This window comes from Centroberyx affinis, unplaced genomic scaffold (assembly GCF_046629955.1).
Source record: "Centroberyx affinis isolate AG114_WGS23_722 - 3 ecotype Tasmania unplaced genomic scaffold, CSIRO-AGI_Caff_v1 ptg001502l_1, whole genome shotgun sequence".
In the NCBI taxonomy this organism is placed as follows: domain Eukaryota; kingdom Metazoa; phylum Chordata; class Actinopteri; order Beryciformes; family Berycidae; genus Centroberyx; species Centroberyx affinis.
Genome location: NW_027279966.1, coordinates 81,393 through 104,830, shown reverse-complemented (window position 1 = coordinate 104,830; position 23,438 = coordinate 81,393). Strand labels below are relative to the sequence as shown.

Sequence of the window (23,438 nt, the reverse complement as noted above, 5' to 3'; positions counted from 1 at the left end):
AGACAGACACTATGAGACACAATGCCAGCTCAGTGAAACTGGATAAAGAGGGCACTTATGGCTGCACCCTCAACCTACCATCTTTCCTGTCGTCTACACTCCAGTTACATAACACATCTCTATTAAAATTTGAGTTGGAGTATGTCTATATGTAATTCCATTTCAATAAAGAGAATCGATTGGTCTAAATCTTGTGTAGAAAAAACTCTTATACTTGCTTTAATTAGATACATTACAATGCCATCTGAGCAGTTTTAGTAATGAGACACGTGGCATTATGTAATTCCAATGTGGTATTATCAATAAATGCTCTACTGTATAAACCCTTTAATTACATGTTTTAAGCAACCATAAGAGACTATCTGTGTAGCCTCACAGCAAAATGGCTCCAATTCTTTTAGGGTGGTAGTGGGTCAATTTTAAAGTCCCCCTCTGGCCACCGTCCATTCCCTCTTTGTCCCCCACCAATCGTCAGTTATCGTCTTTTGTCTCTGTGTCTCTTATCGCGTGGTGCCACAACAGGAAAGGGGGCCTGAGGGAGGCCTTGAGCAACAATGACCAGCCGGTTGACCTCTATACTGTGACCTTGAGTTTCCACACCCTGCCCACAGCACCAATCATGGGAGGGGGGGAGAGGGGGGGGATGGTTGGTTGAGGCCAGGGGGGAAGCTCCAGGCAGGGCAGGGAATGCCATCTATAAAAATAGATCTTCATTATTCTGAATTTTCCACAAATAGTTTCAAAGAACAAGGCATCATTTCATCTTAATGACTGGCGTGAATTGTTTTGGGCTGTGTAGTGGAAAAGCCTTGCCTTTTGGCAGCGCAGCCTCAGAAGTGGCCTGCCTTTGCACCGCTCCACACCACAGGGACCACATATTGGCACATTTCAAACAGTCTATTTTTAAAACCTCCTTTTGTTGTTGTGTGAGTACCTCAGACTTCCGCTTCAGTATATTGACCTTAAAAAACACTTCTGACGGTGATCCAAATGCTACTTATAGTTTCTTGTCTGAGGTTCTGCTTTTCTGGGCAGCAGGCGTCTGATGTGGGATAAAATGCTGAGGCTGTAGATCATGTACATTAACTGCCATTTTGTTTTAAGTCTCCCCTTAAAAAAAAAAAGTAGAAGCAAATACTATATAAAATATTGTGTCTAAGGGGCACTGGAGACAGACATATTTACACATAACACAATGTGGTGTAACATGCCAAAACCATCCTTTCGGCTGTGCCTGACTTGGCTGTGTGAGGGTGAGACCTCTCAGGGTTTGTCACTTGCGCCATGGGCAGACCTGCCAATTAAAATCCATTGAAAACCACTGCCATGCTGGACCCCACCTATAGAGGTGGGATATTATGTTTTTCTCTCCAAAGCCTATCAAATATGTTTTTAATAAGAATTTCACCTTTCTCCTGTGGACACTGTTAATATACAAGTATAAGTAGTGTTATGCTACCGTGGTGAAAAGCAATTTAAAGTGGCAATTAAGAGGACTCACAAACAAGACCAAAACAAAACCAAAAAATTTAATAAAAATACAAATCAGATCACTGGTGCTACTGCTTTTGGCATTAATTCTCACTGCAAATGTTTTAAGTGAGATGTTACTGAGAAAACTGTGCACATAGCATTTGTAAACTAAACTATGCCTTTATTTTCTCTGTATAAAAAGTTTAAAAAACAAGCAGACAGGAAGCCTCTGTGTGGTAGAGCGAGGGGGGGAAAAAAAAACTCAGTGAATTAAATAATACAGTTCTTTATCCCAAGGATCAAATGTTTATAGGCACCGCTGGGTCTCAGACCGATGGTCTTATGCATGTGGTCGCCGAGGGCAACTCTTCATGGTCGATCCTCAGAGAGAGAGACGGCAGCTGAATGAATAGCCTGACACTTTGCTTACTCACTCCTCCAGTTCAAAAACACCCCCCACCCACCCTGCCTCAAACAGAGGGAGGGAGGAAGGGTGGGAGGGACGAGAGAGAGAGAGAGAGAGAGAGAGAGAGAGAGAGAGAGAGAGAGAGAGAGAGTTCCACATCTATTCTTCTCCCCTCTCCCAGCAAGGACCGCCAGCCAGGCTCTATTTTTAGCTTCACCACACACTATTTTTAGACCACTACCGGTTTTTGAGGCATTTATTAGGGAAAAGAATACCAAAAAAAACAGAGTGAGGGCGGGGGAGGGCTCGATTACTTTGCCCATCTAACAAACACTACTTTTTATAAGTGGTGAACTCAGCAGATGTACCCAATCACGGGGTGTGCAAGGGAAATATAGTGACTAAAGCGAGATATGTTTAGGAGAGAACATACAAAAGTATTCCTCCTTTTCTTTACTCTATTCTTTTGCCTTTATTTTCTTTGCCCATAGAACAAACAACACAACACAACACATTGTTGCTATCTGGAGCTGCGTGTCCGGAAAGAAAGGACAGAGAAAGGGGAGATATAGATGGGTGTAGACTGGGAGAGAGGAGTACAAAGACACGCCTCAGTCGGTGGAATTCACGACGCTTTGAACACTGGGAAGATGTTTCACAAGTATGCAATATGTGGTAGGTTTTTTTTCCACCAACCTTTGAGCTTCTTTGTAACTCTGTGAAATGAGTGAGCTGACAGAGCCAGCTCTGCCTGTGTTGTTAAGACTGGGAGTATAAAGTATAAACTGAAGGTAGAGGAAATATATTTATAAGAAGTCATTGACTGTGGTAAAACTTCTTTCTCTCTCTTCCTGCACATGAAAGAAACACACTCAACTTCATATACTAACTAGTAAAAAAGCATTTTTTTTTCAAGATGTGCTGTAGCATGCAGATGGGCTGTCATCACTCTTTGTTTTAACAAATCCTTATGCTGTTAGCTTGCCAATGTCACAAGGTTAATTTACTTAGTCAGTCAAAGCGGCTTCAGACTTTAATCCTCGACTCACCAGGAAAAACAAGCCATGTTGCTGATCTCTCCGTCACTGGTAAACACTGAGGCACTGTGATCACCGTGACTCCCCCACCCCCCCCTCGCCCCGCCCCGTGTCACACCACATATACCCTATCCAAGCACCTCAAAACATCCCCACACAAAATCACTGTGGACAACTGTAGGACAGGAGATGTGATATGACTGCTTTATTTCTCTTGGATGCTGACACATGTAAAAATGGTAGTGGGTAAATTAGTGAAGGCATTCAAGCTGGAGTAATTATACCGTCTTTGAGAGCCATGAGAAGAAGTCATTCAGTGAGCTGATCAACAGAGAAAACTCCTTAAGGCTAATGTTCTCCATGCTGTTTAGAAACCAAATAAGCACATAGAATAGCACACATGCTGGAAAATATTTTCACAAGAGTGAGGCAGAGCATGAGCACACTGGCACTTCAGAGAGGGAGATCACATGTTCTGTTGACGTGCAAGAATATTATGGAGAGGAAGGAGAAAAAAAAATGTTTAAAAGAACGAAGAAGGAAAAGTTTTGAGGCAAATGAAACTGAAATCGACCAAATTAATTAGTCTCTCTCGTATTTATAATGTGGGGGAAAAATCATGTTTTATTGCCAAATGAAACATTGTGCAAGGCATGCAATAAATTGGTGTGGATGTTGGTACATTACTCTTTTCCTTTTGCCGTCTCACAGGCGTGCTCTCCTGCTTTTCTTTCTCTTTATTTTCCTTTTTTTTCATCCCTCCCTCTTTCTTTCCTCTCTCCCTCCCTCCCTCCAGTGGACTGTCACTGGGCTGAAATCACACCTGTGCTTCTCACACGTCTCGGCACACGGGTGAACCATACGCAGGGTGAAACATGGTGAGGGAGCTTTGCTGAATCTCATTAGCCAAGCGGGTAGTCATTAACAGAATGACCTTTGGAAATAATTACCAGCCTTCCTCCCTCCATCCCTCTTTCCCTCCCTCCTTCTCTCCTTGCACTCATCCATCCCTCTGTCCCTCCCCTTCCCCCTCTCATTCAGTAGTTCCTTCTAGGTGAGGATGGAAGGAGAAGAAAACAGAGAGAGAGAAGGAATTGAGCAGAGGATCGGAGGGGAGGCAGGCCCCCGCTGCTGCTGTTTAAGATTACAGGGTGAGCTGAACTTTCAGATTAGGTTAATCTGCTGGAAATGGGATTGGCCACCGGCCTTTCCCCTGGCAGGTAGGCAGGCAGGAAGGCGAGTTCTGCTCAGCACCGAGAGCCATGTGCCACTCCATGTGATGCTTGAGCCAATGGCATCGGAGTGTGCTGTGCTGGCTGAGGTCATCGCAATGCCATCATCTCTGCAGGGTGTGAGCCAATTGCACACATACAGTACAGGCACTACAAGTACACTCTTACACACGCCAAAAATACTTGTGTGCATGAATATAAACTCATGCACGTATACACCAACACCGTAGTATCCTTTGATTTACCAGCCTCCATCATCCCAGGTATATCCTGGTATTGACTGGGTATAAGCTCCCTATCGCAGCTCACTCACTAACCCCGCGGTTGTATCACAAACCTGTGTTCTTTGTTTCAACAGAGGGAAAACAAACACATTGTGGAATAGGGATTTGGCACGGCCCGGGTGTGATGTTGGATTTGGGGCTGTTCAATCACTACGAGAGCCAGCCAGCACCACTTAGGTTTGGGCTTGATCCGCAATCATCAGGAGGGGAAAAAAAAGGACTCTTTCATGTGCTATTGCAATTAACAACCCCCATACTGGCATAATAAATCTCCAATGAGAGCTCAAAGAGATTCTTCCTACAGAGGAATATAAAGAAAGAAAAAAAAAGGAGAGATAGATCTATTCTCTTGTTATTTCCCAACACATTTCTCCCTTAATGCCGTTCACATGTCCAGGAAACCGGCCTGGCAGACGGCGAGTATAGGAAATCTATCTGCGTGTTTGACTGTTTTATCTGGAGCCAGACTCAGAGTGTACTGTAGACCTGCCAGGAGGACACACTTGCAGGCCCGCTCGGACATCCAGCGACGCAAGATATCTCTCTGCCTCTGTGTTTGCTTTCATCGAGCTATTATGAGAGCTTGGATGAGCAGCGCTTTAAAGAATTAGCATTAATTAAGCGGACCTCCCCCCTTCTTTGTGTAACGGCTGATAATGCCATGTAGTACACTTTTTGTTACAATCCACGGGGAGAGTTTACACACCGTATCGTACGTGACAGTATACATTGAATTGGTTTCAGTGAAAGCATTCAAAACACTAGAGAACATATCTTCCCAATTTGAATATGTATATTGAATTGTTGTTGGATTTATGTTCCTATTATTGTGGGTTTCTATGTGCTATACATTGTGAATGTGACAACAATCATTTTGCAGCCATCTTGATTAGCAATGCTTCTCTTGTGTTACCACTTGGGCTTGGAGGAGGGTTGCATTGGTTTCTTGGTCTTTTGCTTTCACAGATATTTGTGGAAGTGTCATCCTCAGCTGAGACGGTTTTCAAGTGAGTCATCAAGACCTTCTTTACCACTCCTCGCTCTCTCTTTCTCTCTCTGTGCCTTTCTCTCTGTTATCTCTACTACTCTCTTTATCTCTCATACACATCCATACACCCATACATAGACAAAGAGTTTTGAAATAATGGAAAACGAGGAGATATGCTCAATGAAAAACAGGATAAAAAAGAGAAAGACAGAAATAGAGTGAGTGAGAGAGAAAAGCCCTCCAGCCTCTTGTAAACATGCTGTAGCTAGAGAGGCTGTGCAACGCTCTCAGTGCCACTCTCTCAACAACGCTAATTATCAACCAAAGACATGCTAATTACATAGAGCTTTATTGCTAATGTAGCAGGCCTCTATGCCAGCCGCCCACACTCTGAGCTCCGCTCCCCTACCTCTGCCTCTCCTCCCACTACACCTCCAGGCACAGCAGCAACACAGAGAGAGAGAGAGGGAGAGAGAGAGAGAGAGAGAGAGAGAGAGAGAGAGAGAGAGAGAGAGGGAGCGAGAGAGAGAGAGAGAGAGAGAGAGAGGGGGAGAGAGAGAGAGAAAAAGAGAGAGAGATGCGTGCCTTTCTGAAGACAAGGGGTTTCTGATATACAAATTTGAAATTTGATATTATATGTGATAAATCAGCTGTCGTATTGTGTGTCTCTGTTGCTCTCTGGGGACCCTGGACTTTGCACCCACCCCCAAACCCAGCCCTTCCTCCTGTTCTTGTCCTCCTCCCCATCCTGCCATCTCAACAGGAAGTCCGCTTTGCTCCTGCCCTCCATCCACCCCCCCGCCCCCCCTCCCAACTCAACACCCACGTTCCTGCACCTGTGACGTAGCCTAGCAGCGGCACACAAAGCTCCGCAGGAGAGATCCGACCCCCCGTTCCCCTCGCTCCCCCTCCCTCTCCGCACACCCTCCTTCCACCCACACTAAACGTGCTAGTGTCAGCCCTGTGGCCAATCCCGTTAGCACGCCGCAGCTAAGGCTGAAGGCCTCTTCAGATCGATTTCTCCCGCTGCGAATCGCTCAGAGAGAGCGGAGCCCGAGTCCGCTGGGGATCACAGGGTAGGTAGTGCTCCGCAGCACTCTCCCCCACTAGGCTCTTTAGCGTCTTCCCCTGACACGGCTGTTTACACGTTAGCCATCCTCCGCTCCCTAATGGAGAGACACAGTTAGAGAGAGAGAGCTTCAAAGCAGGGAGCTCTCGTCACAGGCACTTGCTGAAACATGTGACAACTCTCTTCATGGGCTCAGCTCGGGCAGGCTAATACACTGACTATAGGCGACAGGGGCTGAAGGGCTTTCTGCATAAAGGATACCAGTACTTAGGTACACTAGGGATATGAGTGTATGCTAAATGGGTTAATGTAAATGATATAACGCATAGAGAATTATTTTTTATCCCTCATGATATACTTGGATATGATTAATTCGCAAAGTACAAGCTGTGGCGATTCACATGGGTGTGTAATCAGAATTAAAATAATCTTTGGGGACACAGCATGGATGTAAATAGCTTTACTGATTATGTATTTTTTACTGATTATGTTTTAGAGTTGCACAACAGATTATAACTACAGCAAAAAGTGATTTCGTGTGTATAAAAAAAAAAAAAAATACTCCAAGCTTACAAAGTTATAGCCTCGGCTACACCAATAATCTGAAAAGGCCTCAACAATATGAATTATAGAGAGGAAATGAGAGCATACACAGTACTGCAAAATTGAATAAGCTGTTATGCTGTGTCTAGTGGGCCTAGGATTTATTTGTCTTTCTAAATGCTTTCCATTATAATGCACCCAGCACGTGTTCACTTTGTTTTCATCATTAAGGTTAGCCATATGATGAGTGCTGTATCACTTGATGTATGGGCTACATTAACACACTACATATTTGACCGCACCAGATGGATATGGTTGTGGAGTAAAGGCAATAATGACAACAACAAAGAATGAATAACACTGTAAAGTTTGCATGATGGTGCGGTGTATTCATTTATGGTGTTTTTTTATCTCCAGCTTAAGTGAAATCAAATGCTTTTAAATACATTGTAACCTACCTTGACATGACAAGAGCTTGTTTGCCCATGTATTGTTTGTGTGCACCTGTTTCCCAAAGAGTTCTTATGAAAAAAGCATCTCTACATTTCATCAGCGAGTGTGGTGTGAGTGTGCATTTGTATCTGTTTGAGTGTGTGTGTGTGAGAGAGACAAAAAGGGATAAACTAAGCATGCATGCATTTGTGTGTGTGTGTGGCCCACCAGGTTTGTCAGATCTCCATAGTAACTGTTGCATAACAGGGTCACGTTGTGAGCTTAAGGATCCTTGAGGGTGTCCGCTCAGCGTCAGCACCTGCTTTAGCTACCTGCCTACTGGCTGGCCTGACAGCGCTGTTTAATGTTGCCTTGAGCCAGGCTTATGACATGTGCGTCCAAAGCAACTCAGATCAACATGCTACTCTAAGAGACACATCAATGACAACAAGACACCAAGGGCAGCAGCCACTGGCTACATGCCACAGGGGACAGTCTGGAAGGTCCAGATCAATGATCCCTCTATAAAGGCACAATGTACGAGCAACACATGGAGGCGATTTTAATGAGAAATCTTTCGACAAACAGACTCATTTTTATTAGATTTATTTTTTTTACTTGTAGTCCATCTTGTCCTCAATGATTTTGCACCATTAATATCCACTAAATGTAACATTGTACATTGCCTAAAAAAAATTGCACAAGGAGGTGAGGTTTGCTACTTAAGCTACTGCCACTATCTAAGTGATGTAAGTCTTAAATACCTTTCTGAGAGTGGTTGATATTAGGACTGAACCTTTGGGGAGGGCAGGCAAACTATTGGAGCGGCTGTCTCTTACATTATGTTGGTAAAGACGCAAAGAGAGAAGTGAGGGTTGCTGAATGAGTCAAAAATGCAGCACACATCTGTCTGCCCGCATGTGTTTGCATGAGTGTGTGTGCGTTTGTGTGCATGTGAATTCCCTTGCGTGTGCGCATTAGCTGTGCTCGTGTGCGTGTGTGCCGTCTGCGTTTTTCTGTAACTTACCTCCACAATGTCCGAGTTGGTCCTGCTCTCGTGGGGCTCATTGTACTCGGTGTATTTAAGCAGGACCTTGTCCATGTCTGTGCTGGCATACTGGAACAGCTTGTTGGTGCTGTTGAAGATGATCAGGGCAATCTCACAGTCACACAGCACGCTTAGCTCGTACGCCTTCTTCATCAGGCCAAACTTTCGCTTTGTAAATGTCACCTAAGGAGAGAGGGATAAAGGGAGGAGATGAAGAAAAAAAGAGGATAAAGATTAGCTAAGGTGAACACATTTTATTCATAAGACTTTTCTTTATTCACAGCCAGGGATGGGGGAAGTTTTTATATTCATACAGATGACTGAAATATTTTTTATGATGCAACTACAATCAAATCAACCTGTTTTTTTCTGACTTGTAGTACTCAATTTATTATGATAAAAAAACTCCATCACCCTAGACATTTTTTCTGCAATGAGTGATGAAAAAATGAATCTGGCATAATCACAAAACAGCATAAAAAGAATATCTGCAAAGTGAGGTCTGCTGTTGGTTCAGCACCCTCCGACTGAAAGGTTACTGTAACAGTTCATCCACGATACCAGGAAAGAAGAAAAAAAAAGCTGGGCATGCATTTAAGGAACTGAAAATAATCTGTCTCAGAGAGATAACGGTAAAGCAGATCAGTTACTGCTTGTACATCAAAGCACGCTGAAGTTCAAGATGGAACATACGTGACTTGTAATTGGCCCTTTCATATGATCTGAGTGTGCACTGTCTCTCTCACACCCTGTTTCGTGTAATAGACAAATAGCTTATTCTATTTTAATCTCAGAAAAACAGCTGAGATACACTGTTTTCTCATGGTGACATTAATAGCCATTGTTCATCTGTTGTGTAAACCAATTAACCACCTCTCAGGGTAAATGACAAACCATCGATATAAATAACGGGTGGTTTCCCTGGCTGTGCTTGAAGCTGTGTGTCAATGCGCAATAGTGAAAATGCTCCTTTAACTTAAACCACAAAAATTGCCTTCTCTAATGGGGGCCTTTCTCTTTCTCTCTCTTTGTCTCTGTGTTCGTGTGTGTGTGTGTGTGTGTGTGTGTGTGTGTGTGTGTGTGCATGTGTGTATGAGGCCCAACACCTTGGCCAGTACCTTTAATAACACAGGCATACAAGTGCCCACATTGTCAAAATAGAGCAGCCTCTATTCCTCTATTGTTTGGATCAAAACTAGAGCAGTGAAAGTGAGTTAATTCCAGTGAGCTGCACCTGGTTCTTTTTCCAAGCAGTGTGTGCAAGCTCTTTGGCTGTATGGGAAAATGAGAAAAAAAAAGAAACATCACTGCCAGCTTCCCTCTCTGATCAACATTGCTTTTTTATCGACATTTCTTTCTTTTCTTCTCCGACTGTGTATTCACAGTAGAGATTTGTATGGAGGAAGCTTTTGACAGAGAGGAAATATTGCCAGAACTGTGCCCAGCTGGTAGCTAATGATCTCAGTTTGTTGATTAACTGGATCTTTGTCTATTCTCTCCTGACACCTAAACGGGCCAAAAAATACAAAAACCAAAACCTCTGAACAACCCTCAGTTAAATATGCTCTGAATGTAATAACTGTAAAGTGTAAAACTGTAAAACAACTCGTGTGTGTTTCTACCTTTTACTAGAGCTTTACAAAGAAAGCTTTTCAAGCACTGATCTCTGGGTCAACGTATTATTGAAGAGATAATTGAATATATCAATAGCATAAATCCATCATACATCCATTGCCCTTCACATTCTCTCTGAGCTCCTTAGCGGCTGTGCAGCTTTGAGGCTTGAAAGAGGAGATAGGGTTGAATGGATATTGATAGATAGTTTTGGATTTCCTGAAATGATATCTCCCAGGATGCACCAGAGAAATTGAATATCAAACTATCCCCCACCTCCACCCGTCTCTCTCTCTCTCTCTCTCTGTCTCCCTCTCTCTATTGAGAGTGGGTAAACCTTAGATGAACTACCGTACCCTGTCCCAGCTTCTCCTCGAAAGTTTGCCAATGATGTCACTAAGCCACGGCGAGCTCCCTATCGGATGGCAAGCAATGGCTACAGACAACAGAGGATGAAACCAGAGACAGGAACCACGTTTCTAACTCCTGACAAACCGGTGTGTGTAACGTCAGGTTCTATACCTCGGCACAAACACGCATCTGATTCACCGACGCCATAAGGAGAAAAAGCTCCCCTGGGCTCTAAATACCATGCTGACATTTACACAGTCATACTGAAATGTGAAAAAACAGATCAAAAGGCAGCTTTTGACAATAAGATTAATTGTCATATCCAACCCACTCTAAGCGGTGCCATCCAAAACTGAAACGTAAGCACCCTAAAGGGGTCTGCCAGCCTACAATAGCAGAGCTGCAGCCAGGCCTGTACATGACGGAGTAAACAAGACGACGGGACTATAGGACAGAAGGTCAAAACAGGCTGTTCAGGAACAGGACATGTAGAGTGTTGTCTTCCCCAGGAGCCAGGCGGACTCTTGAGGGGAGTTTGGACGCCAGGGGCACCGGGGGCAGACACACAGGACACAGCTAGCCGCCGGCCCAGCTCTGTTATCACCCACTCACTCACTCACTCACTCTGCTGGGGCCATTAATGTTTCAAAAGGTGGCACGTGGCACACATGGCGTGCTGGGTGTGCGTCTCCAGGGTCCTGAGCTACTAGTCTCAAAGGGGAGGCCCACATGCTGGCTCTGCTCTCTCTGATCGCCCACACATTACCGGACCACTGGCAGACACATGCAGGCACACACACACACACACACACAAACACTGCAGGGTAAGGTAACAAGCTCTATCTTTTTCTCTGAGAGAGACAACAAAAATCAAACACATTAAGTACTTGCGAACATGTACATAGACACTCACTCCCTGCTTCTCATTTCAACATGTAAAAAGGGAAGAACAGAATCTGATCAAAGTTGTCCTGATCCTTCCACTTTAAATGAGGAACTGCACAAGCATTCCCGCATATTGTAATTCACACATAGGCTGACTTTAACAACTCCACAGGAAGAGAATGAATGTGATTATGAAATGCATAAACTGACCAAACAATAACACCCACATAAATATCACACCCCGCCCCCACGCCTCACTCTGACACATACAACCCGCTACCTCACAATCACATATACTAACAACACTATGCACATACATCCATAAACACACACAGATACACAGTGCATGCATGCTTGAAAACAAACACGTACACACACGCGCATACACAGGCACGCATTAAAAAGTAACAAACAGTTGGCTTGTACTGTCTTGACGGTAAATACTGACGCAAACATCTTGTGGGATGTGCTAATGTGTCAGAAAAAACGTACCTCCACTATGCAATTTTAATGTTCACTGGAGCAGTTTCACTGCTTGAGGTAACTCTGTCGTGACTTCATGGCTTCACATGATGCCGTCATGTGACCCAATTAGCTCATCGACATTCATGCTGGTGATGTCACCACGGGCCTTTCCTGTGCAAGCTCAAAACATCTCTCTCTATTTACAGCGGCTGTAAACTACTGCTCTGCACCTATATTTATTAAGCTACTGATCTACAATCTAACTAGGTCCCCATAACAACATTTGATATGAATGATACAACTGATCCACACGCATTTACAGAGACGCCTGGCAGTGCAGGCCTGGCTGCCTTTGTTAGTACAAAATGCTTATGATCAAAACTACAGTATATGTGAGAAAGTGTCTGCAGGCCAGAGAGAGATGTGCCGGCATAATAAGATATTGTGATATTGAGCTCATGGCGTTCTGTAAGCGGTACACTGACTGTCAAATCATGAAAAGCTTTACTTGACTGTGTGTCATTGTTTTGGATATTTTTATGGAAAGGAACTGAACACTGAACAGTTATACAGTTCTAATTTGTAATTTAAAGGCGTTCAAGCAACTGTAAATCAGGTTCACAAAATGTGTGATGTTTGGATTGAAAATATATAATATTTTCCTAAATGAGGCCACTGTTATTGTTGTCTAACCAAAAAAACCCACTGTAAACCACCCGTATCTCAGTGTGGGTGTAGTTTTCATTTCCTTGGTCAGTGGGTGCTGTTAGACACACCAGTATGCTAATAACAGAGCATGACCATTACAGCACCTTTGCCGCTATGCGTTTTGGTGAAGGAGATCAGTGTAAAAACCCTGGTAAGTGCGTGAGTGTGAACCCAGCTGTATCTTTTCACAGTAAATTGGGAACCAGGGTGTGAAACCTATCTTCACCCACCCACACACCCACACACACATGCACATGTACGCACACACATGGTTTTTGTTGTCACACTTTTTGGCAATCTTAGAGAGAAGACTTAAGCTATATCATGGTATAATGGGACACTTGACATTCAAACTGACTGTCATTGCATGCTTGTAGGATGTGTTTATATGAACTGGTTAGAGGCTGGAACCCTCATTTCCCAACATGCACAGCCTTCCCATAAACACATGCAAGATAGACTCAAAGCACAAACATGTTTATCAGGATCAGCTCTAAAGAATTGACCAGTCACACCTCCTCAGGCAAGGAAAAAAAAAAAAAAAGAAAAATGCTAGGGATAAACAGAAGGACGAGAGGAGAGAGGGGATAGCGGCTGATTCTCTGCCACATGGGTGAGAGGGGAGGGAGGGGAGGAGGGAGGAGAGAGGGGGCGGACGCACAGGAAGCACATTTGTATGCATTTCCTCTCATAACAGGAAGAGGCCAGTGGCTTCCCCTTCACAATGGCTTCGCTTCTGCTTCCCACCTCCTGCCTGCCTGTGCTTCCCTGGGGGGAGGAGGAGGTGGAGGAAGAGGAGGAGCGGAGAGACAGGCACCAAGAACTGCTGGTTAGCAAACCAAACATGGACACACGGATACACACACTACACACACACACACACAAGCACAGAAGCACAAAAGGACACACACTCACACACGTCAGTCAGCTACTGAGCAGCACGATTTGTCTTCAGACAAACACTTATCCCATTGTCAGAGGCCAAGCAGGAAGAGATGGGCTTACGCAAAAGGAATAAGTAGAGGAGCCCAAGACCTGGGCCTGAACTCTGCATCACAGCCAAAGAAGCTGTTAAGAGGGGCATTACAACAAAAGAGGCTTTGTTCCACCTCTAATATATGCTATGCTCTTCTCTCCCCTCAAAACCCCACTTATCATGCTCTTTCAGTGTGCCCTCATTGTACAGTAGGAACAGGAGGCAGCAGACTCGGAAAGCTGCAAACATTTCTCTGTTCATTGTTTGAATCAAAGTTGACCAAAGTAAGCGGTCGAAAGCTAACCTATGGAACTGAATGAGCGATGTTTTTAATTATGACAGTTTTAGTCATTGCTGCCTTAAAATATATGGCAGTTTTGATTTCTTCTCTTCTGCGAGCTAGCGATTACACTACAGTACAGCACTGTAATGGCTGGGTATGCTCCTGCTCTGTATGTTCCTGTTTATGCTGAAAAACCACAAGTGGAAAGTGATATATCCACCGACTGAAAAAAAAAAAAAGTGGCTGTTACTTTGCAAAGCCAAAGTTTAGTGGCCAGAAAGACAAAAATAACTTCGTTTTCATTCATTTGAGATGGATGAACATTTGTCGTGGCACTAAGGCTCACACTGTGCGCTGTAAGGGACACAGGAGAGAAACGAAAGGAAGCTAGACAGAGCATTGAGACCATCACTTTCTACGTAGGAAAAAAAACAAAACGCTATAGAGTGAGGTGATATAGCAAAATGAGCCAAGTCAAAAACATGCGAAAAACAAGAAAAAAGTTTAGAAGACAAAAGAGGGAAAAAATAAAGCACGCAGAAGGTGAGAGCTTAGTGAGCCCTTTTCAGGTGAAGTCTCGCGGCGCTGAACATATAACACAGAGGAGCACCGCTCGCTGTGGTAAAAGGAGGAGACGGTAGAAGGTGGGAAACAGGGAATTAGAGGAGGGGTGCAGGGGTGATGAGCTACCCTGTGGGCCTCATTATTTTCCTGCTGTTAATTTCACTCGCACATTTTCTCACCCCAATGCTGTTGATTGGAGAGAGGAATGCTTTGTCGTGGAAACAAAAAGACCCCTTATTTCAGCTGCAGCGCTGCAGCTGACTTGATGCGGGAGAACAGGTATATGCAGGAAGATGTCATTTCATTTTTTTTTTGTGTCATTTTTCTTTTTTTTTTTCTTCTTCCAGCCAAGTATGTGTGTGTGAGTGTGTGAGTGTTGTCGGGGGAGTTCTGTTGTTTTACTTCCTGTGCCTGATGACCTGCTCCATATTTGACCTTTAGCCCTGAGGCCCTTCCCCTCTGGAACCCCCGCATCCAACCTTCCCTCACAGGGCAATGCACACACACACACACACACACACACACACATCCTAAATTAAGCCTACTGAGTGTACTGGCCGGAGAGGTAACACTCATTAGAGCCAATTGCCGTAAATTAGTCAGACCCCAAGATGGCTGACTCCAGAGAGATAGATGTGTTTTCATGTGTTTACAAGTATGTATTTGTCTACGGTGCATAAACAAGATACTAAATGCACCATCTAAGTATGTGTCTGAGTATATAATCTGTTTGAGTGTCTATGTCTGGAATCTATGTCAGTGTGTGTGTGTGTGTGTGTGTGTGTGCGCACACCTGTGCATGCATAATGTACGTGTGTGTGTGTGTTCTTGCATGTGTGTGTGCATGTATGTTTGTGTCTGCGTGCCTATCTCTGTGTGTGTGTGCAAGCCGGGGCGAGAGAGAGCCTGCTCTCTGTCTGCAGCCCGTGCGTTTATGGCACAGGGGGCTCTTTCATGTGCCCGAGGCTGGGAGAGGGTCTGAGTGGTCGGGGGGCTTGGAGCCAGTTCTCGCACACTGCTGCCCACTGTCCGGGGCTCCGGGCAGCCAGTCAACGCCGGGGAGGCCTGGCCCTTCTGCCCCTGCTCTGGGGAAGTGTTTCGGGGCCTGGGGGTGGCAGCCCAAAGTGGCCGCCCAGAGAGAGCCAGGCCCTGTGCCCACTGTGATGCTGCCGGCCGCAGGGAGGGCAGGGACGGGGGTGGGGGGGGTTGGCGGTGGGGCAGTGGAGCCCTGTGGGTGGCAAGGTAGCGTTGACAGCCCCACAGAATGGTGCCACTCAGTGGAGGGCTGCAGGATGGAGGAGGGAGTGTATGCAGACAGGTAGGAATACGGAAAAAATGGCTTTGATAATAGCTATATAGGGCTGTCTAGGAATGGCTGCAGGAGTGTTGTCCCTGTACTTTGTTTTAACAGTATGTGTTGTGAAACGTTGGGTATTCATATCATATCAACTCATATCAACAATCCACTGAAGAAGAGGGTTGGTTGTGTACAGAAGAGCTTTGAGAAGATGGCAATAGGTATAAATTTTGGGCTGTGAGCTTTTTAGACATAAATCAGTAAAAGTATGTAAAGAATGTGAGGTTGAAGGCAATGCTATACAAACTCCTCTGGTGTTTATTTGGCTTTGGCACTGGGACATTTCCTCAAAAAGGAAGTGAAAATATGCAAAGCCAGAGCTTCCGTTTAGACAAAATAAAAGCTGGAGGAAAAAAAAAAAAAATAGTTTCGGTGTCTGTCCCTGTCTTGTGATGTCCACCTCTACACCAACCCAAATGTGGTGATGTCATTCATTTAGGTCTCAAGTTGAATGACACTGAATGCCATCTGCTCCACAGAGCATGTGATGAAGTTTTCCACATGTGACCGATGATATCATATCAGTAGGAATGCGCCGTTCATTACTCAACTAAAAAACAACACAAAACCAAGAAAGATCAAGTAAATATCTAATCTATCATTTCAGAGGGCAAAACAACAAACTCCAGCGATATATTGATTCTCCTTTCCCTGAACTCCTTCTCGCTTCTCCCTCTCCTCTCCTCCCTCCCTCCTCTCCCTGTAAGTAAAGCCCGGATATCTCAGGCATCGATTCCCCTCAGGTGTCCTTCCTGTCTCCCTCTCTCCCTCCTTATCCTCAGGAGCCGGAGTGCCTGGTGCGACTGGCGAGCCCGGTCTAAGGTGGGATGAGAGAGAAGGGCTGAGATAACAGTGGGGAGGAAGTGTGGGCGCTGGTGCAACGCGATAGCTTTCCTCCTCATCTGAAACTCTGTGACCTCCTCCTTGCTCTCTCTCTTTCTCCCTTTCTCTCTCTGTCTCTCTGTCTGCCCGTCTCTCTTTCAATAACAAATACACAAATAAGCATACCGGGTGACACAGGCACACCCTCCCTTCTCCCACCCCCCCCAAACATCTCTTTCTCTGTATCTCTCTCTCTCTCTCTCCTCTTTGTACCTTCAGCTGTGACTCCTTTGACAACCTGTTACTGAGGTGAGCACGCTGCGCATCAGAGGCAGCGAAATGAGCAGTGGAGGGTTGAGCAGTCGTACACTTCTTCAATGCTCTTCTTCTGACCACTCATCTTTATCTGCGGTACTCTCATTCTCACTCTCCTCTCTCTATCCTCTTGTTACTTGCAATCACCCTCATGGAGATCGGCGATGATAGCAGTCGCGATCCACTTCAATTACTCCTCCAGTGTTACCCAATCGATTCCTAGAGCCTCTTCATGTCACTTTACAATGGCCAAATGACTGTGTTCACATTTGATATAGCATGCTGCGAAAAGGTTTGTGGAGCATGTTAGGCAATATCGTATCAAGACATGACGGAGGCAATATGCTGGGCCAGTGTTCGAATAAGACGCTTGTGTGTGTGTGTGTGTGTGTGTGTGTGCGTGTGTGTTTGACCTGTGATCCAGGGGCCACGTTAGCAGCGTATGGATCCAATTGGGCTGCCAGGAAGCTGACAGAGTGTCAGTGGTCACTTGTGCCACAGGAAGTGATCGATTGTGGGCCTCCAGGGCAGAGAGAGGTCTGTCTCTATCTATTTCCTGCCGCAGACAACAGTGTCTGCCTGAATCCTGTTGTTCACAACTTATCATTTTTTCTCTCCAGTTGCAGCCCAAGTAATGCCAGCTGTTTCTGAAATGAATGTCTATTATTCTGCTTTTGTGTTGGTTCTTCGACTGGGATTTATCTTTTCTAATCACTGGATTTGAAATGCATCCGAGCCGCATCGATATCTGTTCTGCTATGTAGAGGAAAACTACAGCAGTCCTTCTGTTACTGATTTAGCTAAAGAAAAATACTGTTTCAGTGTTTGTCTCTCAGGCCCTCCTTCATCTCCACCCTCTTGGCCCAGTCCAGTCCAGTAGCTACTCCAGCTACGTGCCACTTTGGACCATCCCATCTCTGTTTGGTTGTTTGTTTATGTTTTCTACCACCCTGCCCCTCCTATGTTAACCCCTCCCCTCCCCCGCTACACGGTAATATTCCACTGCCAATGAGCTAAAGTGGGTGGCATGGTGTGAGAGGATGGGTGTGTGAAGGGTGCTACAGTTGTGTGTAGGCCGTAGTCCTCAGAGCGGGCAGTGATTTGCAGAATGGGATTTGAGAGCTACAAATGTTCTCATGCAAATCCCTTTTGGCGAAAATCCTCCTGCCACCCTCAGATTGGTTTGTTAGATTTAAGGGAAACAACCCTGCCATTATAAGCCAATGTAACCCTTCTACCCAAAGCAATAACTGTGCTATCCCCGCATACACCTCTCTGTCCCCCTATTCACATATTGCTAAGACTCCCACAAGACCTTCATTTTTGAAGGCTATGTGGGGTGCAGGGTGTTTCTCCTTCCCCCCTCCTCCACCCCTCCTCTCCTCCACCCTCATACTCATCCATCCTCCCATCCCCAAGGGACTTACCTGTCTGTTGCGTTCATCCATAATCCGCGTGATCTGAATCTTTTTCCTCCCCATCGTCCCCGTCTCTTTCTTTCTCTCCTCTTCCAAAAGAACTTTATGCTTTCTTCTCCTCTTTCTTCTTCTTTCTCTTCTCCTCTTTCCTCTTCTGCTTTTCCTTTATCTGTCTTCTTTCTTCTCTCTATTTGCACCAATCAATTCAAAGATTCCTGCATCCGTACCTGCAAGAAAGAAAGGGGGAGGGGGGGGGGGATAAGCATTAAGCGAAATGAAATATGGCAAAATACTGAGAGAAAAAATAATAAAAGTGGCATCATGGCAGCCACAAGGGAGGGTGAAGAAAGACAAAGAATCTGTCAACAATGTTGTGAGAACTGCTGTGTTTTTCACTGTCGATATCATGCAAATCAGTTTTTGCATTTTTTTCCCAGGCACCGACTATGAGAGGAGACAGCGCTGTCAGGATCCTGCCTCGTTCACAGAGAGTTTGACAGTGTTTTGGAAGTGCCGCTAACTTAAACGCTCTAATCACCAACACTGTAACATTACCTCCAGACTGAGAAATACATTTTGTTTCTTCCCACGAAACAGCACTGTATTGACAGTGGAACTGCCAGACACAGCTTTTTCTACTCTATCTGCGGCTCATCTCCAAAATGGCAGACGTGAGTCGCAGGATAGAATACAGATGTAAAACCTAGCGTAGTCTTGCCACGTTCTGGCAAAACAAAGCCAACAAAAAAAAAAAAAAGAGCCAAGAGTGATCTTTTGAAACATGGTAAAAGGATGTTTCTTGGAGCCAGAAATCAAACACAAAATTCCAACATGAACTTGTAAAACAGGACTTGAACCAGCTGGGTATATTGTATGTCAATGAGTGCATGTGTGTGTGTGTGTGTGTCCATCTGTGCATTTGTGTGTGTGTGTGTACCTGTGTTTGAGGAGTTGAGGCCAGTGGCTGCTGAGCTGGACTGCATGTGCGAGGAAGAAAGCTGCGCTCCAAAAAGTTTGCGTGAGCGAGTGACTGTGTGTGTTTGTGCACGTGTGTGTGTGTGTGTGTGTGTGTGTGTGTGTGTGCGCGTGTTCATGTGTGAGCTTGGCTAAGCTAGAGCTCTAGTGCATCTCTCCAGAGTGCTAAAGTAGGCCAACCCAATCTATCTCAGGGAGGAGCAGAAGAACTGTTGTTGTGTTTTCTTTTGACAGTAGAGGTGATAACGTCCCTCATTATGCAAATGAGCATCCCATTATTTAAGCTCAGTGCAATGCAGGGGAGCTGTCAGCGCCGTCACATTAAAAAAAATCCTCCATCTACCCTGCCTTTTTTTCTCTACTTTCCCCTTCTTCTCTCTTCTCTCCTTTCTGAACCAGATTTCCGGCACCTGGCAGCACAAGCATCAGACATTGATGTGGAAGACGACACCGCTTCACCAAAAGACATGTCAGTCTCAGTCTCTCTCTCTCTCCCTCTCTCTCATATTCTCTACTTCTCTCTCCCTCTCTCATATTCTCTAGCTCTCTCTCCCTCAGTCTCTCTCACACTCTCTCTCTCTTGCACACTCACATACACACGTTGTAATGCACTTCCCTCCTCCTTTCCTTTTTTTTTATCTTCCCCTAACCTGAATCCATGTATTTATTGAGTAACATGCATGAGAAAGCACAAGAAAGCTCCAAACCCCTGTAGTGAGCGCAGCACATTGCACATTGCACTTGACCTCTTTGTGCTAGAGAGGAGGACATTGATAATGAAAGTGCATAATAGGGACAACCAGGGATACTGTGGTTCTTAGGGACAGGCCAGGACCTGGTTTACAGTAGCAGTAGTAACTAATAGATCATGTCACTTGCAACAGAAAACACTGACTCAATGTACCTGTTCTCGAGTCAGTAGTATGGGCATCTCATAAGAATTCGTTAGGGCTAAATGTAGTCAACCTTGGATTACCACTATGGATTAAAGAATAAATGCTTTGCCACTGAATTTTAATTTTATTATTTGCTGTATTATCATAAAATGCTCTGCTTGAAAAAAGAAAAAAACAAACAAACATCCAACACACACTAAAGAAACACAAACACAGTGTGCAACAATAGTATGGTTTGAACAACGATGAAATGCATAACAAAAAAACTTCCTGGGTTGATGGTTTGGAATACGCCCACTCATGGCAAAAATGAGAAAAAAAAAACAACAAAAAAACACAAACCCATCTTTTGCAACAGCCGGACTGCACCATCATAATAATAACAAAATCTAAAATAACTCTGTGGCAGCTCTTCAGAGGCTATCCAAAACATTTTAGCATTGCTCTGCACAAACACACCCATCTACAGACAGAAAAACAAAGAGCTGCCCCCTAGAAGGAAAAAGAAAAAAAAAAAAGAAGAAGGATGTTGTCAGACAAACTAGGATTACAAGCCAACACTAAGGCGCTTGGCACAGGACAGCCAGACAAGGATATCAATCAAGCCGGCGTACCTCAATCACAAGCTGACAGCATCGCCTCCTCCCAGTCTCCTCCTCAACGCTACCAGGCCCGGGCATCGCTCCAAACAAGGAGGCGTTACCTCTGCGATCCCTGCCTCCTGGCCTCCACCTCCTCCTCGTTCCTCCCACAGCCCACTGAGCTGAGCTGAGCTGAACCTCTCAATGTCAACAGCCGCTGGGGCAACACCTTAGGCCTTACGTAACATTAACACTAAGACTAAGCCCGTGTCCTGAACATTTAATCCCTGCTTTGGCTCCTAGCGCCAGCCAACGCTCCCCGAGGTGAGGTTCTGCTGCTGCTTAGCCCCGTGTCGGTACCCCCCCCCCTCTCACTCTTGCCTCCTCTACCTCCTCCTACACAACAACGTGAGTTCCCTCCATCCCCACTTCACCCCCCCACCACCAACAACACCACCACCCCTCCCCCTTTTCCTCACACCCGCCCCCGTCCCATATGAGTGCCAGGCAACTCGCTCCTGGCTAAGAAGAGTGCCCACCTCCTCATCGGGCTCTCTTCCCTCTCCTCTTCCTTATTCTATCCTTCCCTCCTTCCCTCGTGGCAGAGAGGGACGGCGAGCATCAGTTAACTTAACAGATTACCACTGAGCCACTCAATCCAATTTAGCCTTGTGACGCCGAGACAGCGAAAAACAGAGGGAAATGCAGCAACATGCGCTGCTTGCTGAACGTGGTCAACTGGCACAGGGCAGCAATCCGCGGCAGGGACTTTCTGCGAGACACTGACGCCGACACCTGACGTTGAGAGGGCAAATAAAGTGAGGGAAAAAAAGCGAGGGAGAAAATTAAGACGCACAGAGAGAGAGAGAGAGGGAGAGAGAGAGAGAGAGAGAGAGAGATGGTGGGGGAGAAAGAACTAACAAGCTTTAACACATTAAGCCAATTTACTAATCCCAAAGTAAGGCGTAGGGAGTGAGGGAATGAGATGTGGAGCGGGAAGAACAGACCAAAAAGATGTTGTGTTTCTCTCTTTATCTCCTCTGCTGAGCCTGTCTAATGGTATACGCCTGATGCATTCACATTGGCATGATAACTGGGAGGAAGCGGGTGGGGGGTGGAGGGTGGGTTTGGCATGGGGGGGGGGGGGGGGGGGGGACTAAGGTCAGAGAGCACACTGGCACGAGCAGACAGGGGGAGAATGGCTGCTCCTCTGCTTGTTTTATATCCTGGGTCCCAACTCTCTGTGCTTTGAGTTGGAGACGTGACAATGGAGGGGAGAGAGAGAGAGAGAGAGAGCAGAGGGAAACAGAGGAAATTGAGAGAAAGAGAAGGGAAACGGAGGGAAGCAGAAAGAGGGATCTTTTTGAACAGGCACCAGGCCTCTCCAGGGGGAGGGGAAGAGCTGTACCCACGACCCTCCCATCTGTTAAGCAGACGGACGGAGAGAGAGAGAGAGAGAGAGAGGGGGGGGATGAAGGGTGGGGGGAGGACGGGAGAGATGGAGAGGGAGCAGCGATTCAGCACATAGATCTAATGAGCATTCTCCCTCTCTCTCTCTCTCTCGCTCTCTCTCCTCTCTCTCTCAGAAGTGGAGCTGAGAGGACGATGAGAACATATACACTCAGTGCACCACAAGGCTTGATTCTAGGTCGCCTCTCTCCCAAGTGTTTAGTCACTAAAAACTAATATACAGCACATGGCGCTTTTTCACATTCTAATAGACGGTCTGTAGGGTACTTGTTAATGTGGCTTTGTTATTGAGGACAGACACCGAAGACGACTCCACTGTATCAAAGGGGCGACAAAAAAAGAGGAACTTTACCTTGACTCATCCCCGGGACTAATTCGTCACTTTGAAAGACAGCTGCATGGTGCAAATAGAGAAGGTTTTGTTAGCACAAGAGGAGGGGTGGGAGATGGTGACGGAGAAGAAATGCACATGTTCTTCAATTCTAAGAACAAGAGTTGCGCACAATCATCTATCAGATTATTTCTGCATTCACAGAATTGTGAAGGACGGTATAAAACCGAAACTAGCGCTCCCGTAAACACTATGTGTGCAGAATTCTGCTGACACCGATATTCTCGAATCCTAATTCTACACATGTTATAGCAAATTGGGGAAGGTGATTTATCATGACAGGATTGGCGATGTTTTTCCAAGAAACCCCACCTCGGCAGCACAGCCTCGGCTCATGGTACATCTGCAACACATTTGGTAATAGCATGTGTCCTGAAAAAAAATATATAACGCCAGTATCCCCTATCCTCCTAGGAAATGTGGTTGTGAGGATTTGAAATAACATATTACACTGCAGTAAGTAAACCTTTTAGGAGGTGTATGGTACATTAAATAAACGCTCTCTCTTTTTAAATAAACTCCCATTTCCTTGAAGAGGACGACGAAAAAAAAAAACACGCTTTAATATAGTTTTCCAAATACAATCTGAATGTGAGTACACACTCGCAGGGCTCCATTTTTTCCTTGAGCATTTCTGTCATGTGGAAGATTTTTTTCTCTTAATCTGGAGAACATTAAGTTTTTTTTTTTTTTTGGTGGTTTCTTGTGTGTGTTTTTCTGTATATAGGTATGTGTGCCTGTGTCGGTATATGTGCGAATGTGTTTGTGCGCACATCTCTGTGAGCGTGCGTGTGTGCTTTTGAGGGAGAAAGAGGAGTAGACAGCACTTTATCTCCCGTAAGGATGGATGGAGAT

The 23,438-nt window shown here is 45.3% G+C and overlaps 1 protein-coding gene across 2 annotated transcripts in view; it reads right to left on the bottom strand.

Annotated features, from left to right (window-relative positions):
- Window positions 1-23,438, bottom strand: part of mef2cb (myocyte enhancer factor 2cb) — a 62,088-nt gene that overhangs the window by 20,045 nt on the left and 18,605 nt on the right. For both annotated transcript variants that reach the window (XM_071527215.1, XM_071527214.1), the window contains exons 2-3: window positions 18,280-18,497; window positions 8,492-8,695 (exon numbers count right to left, since the gene is read on the bottom strand). In XM_071527215.1, coding sequence (XP_071383316.1) covers window positions 8,492-8,695; window positions 18,280-18,333 — 258 coding nt within the window. In that variant the 5' untranslated portion in view covers window positions 18,334-18,497. The remainder of the gene's footprint in view (window positions 1-8,491; window positions 8,696-18,279; window positions 18,498-23,438) is intronic.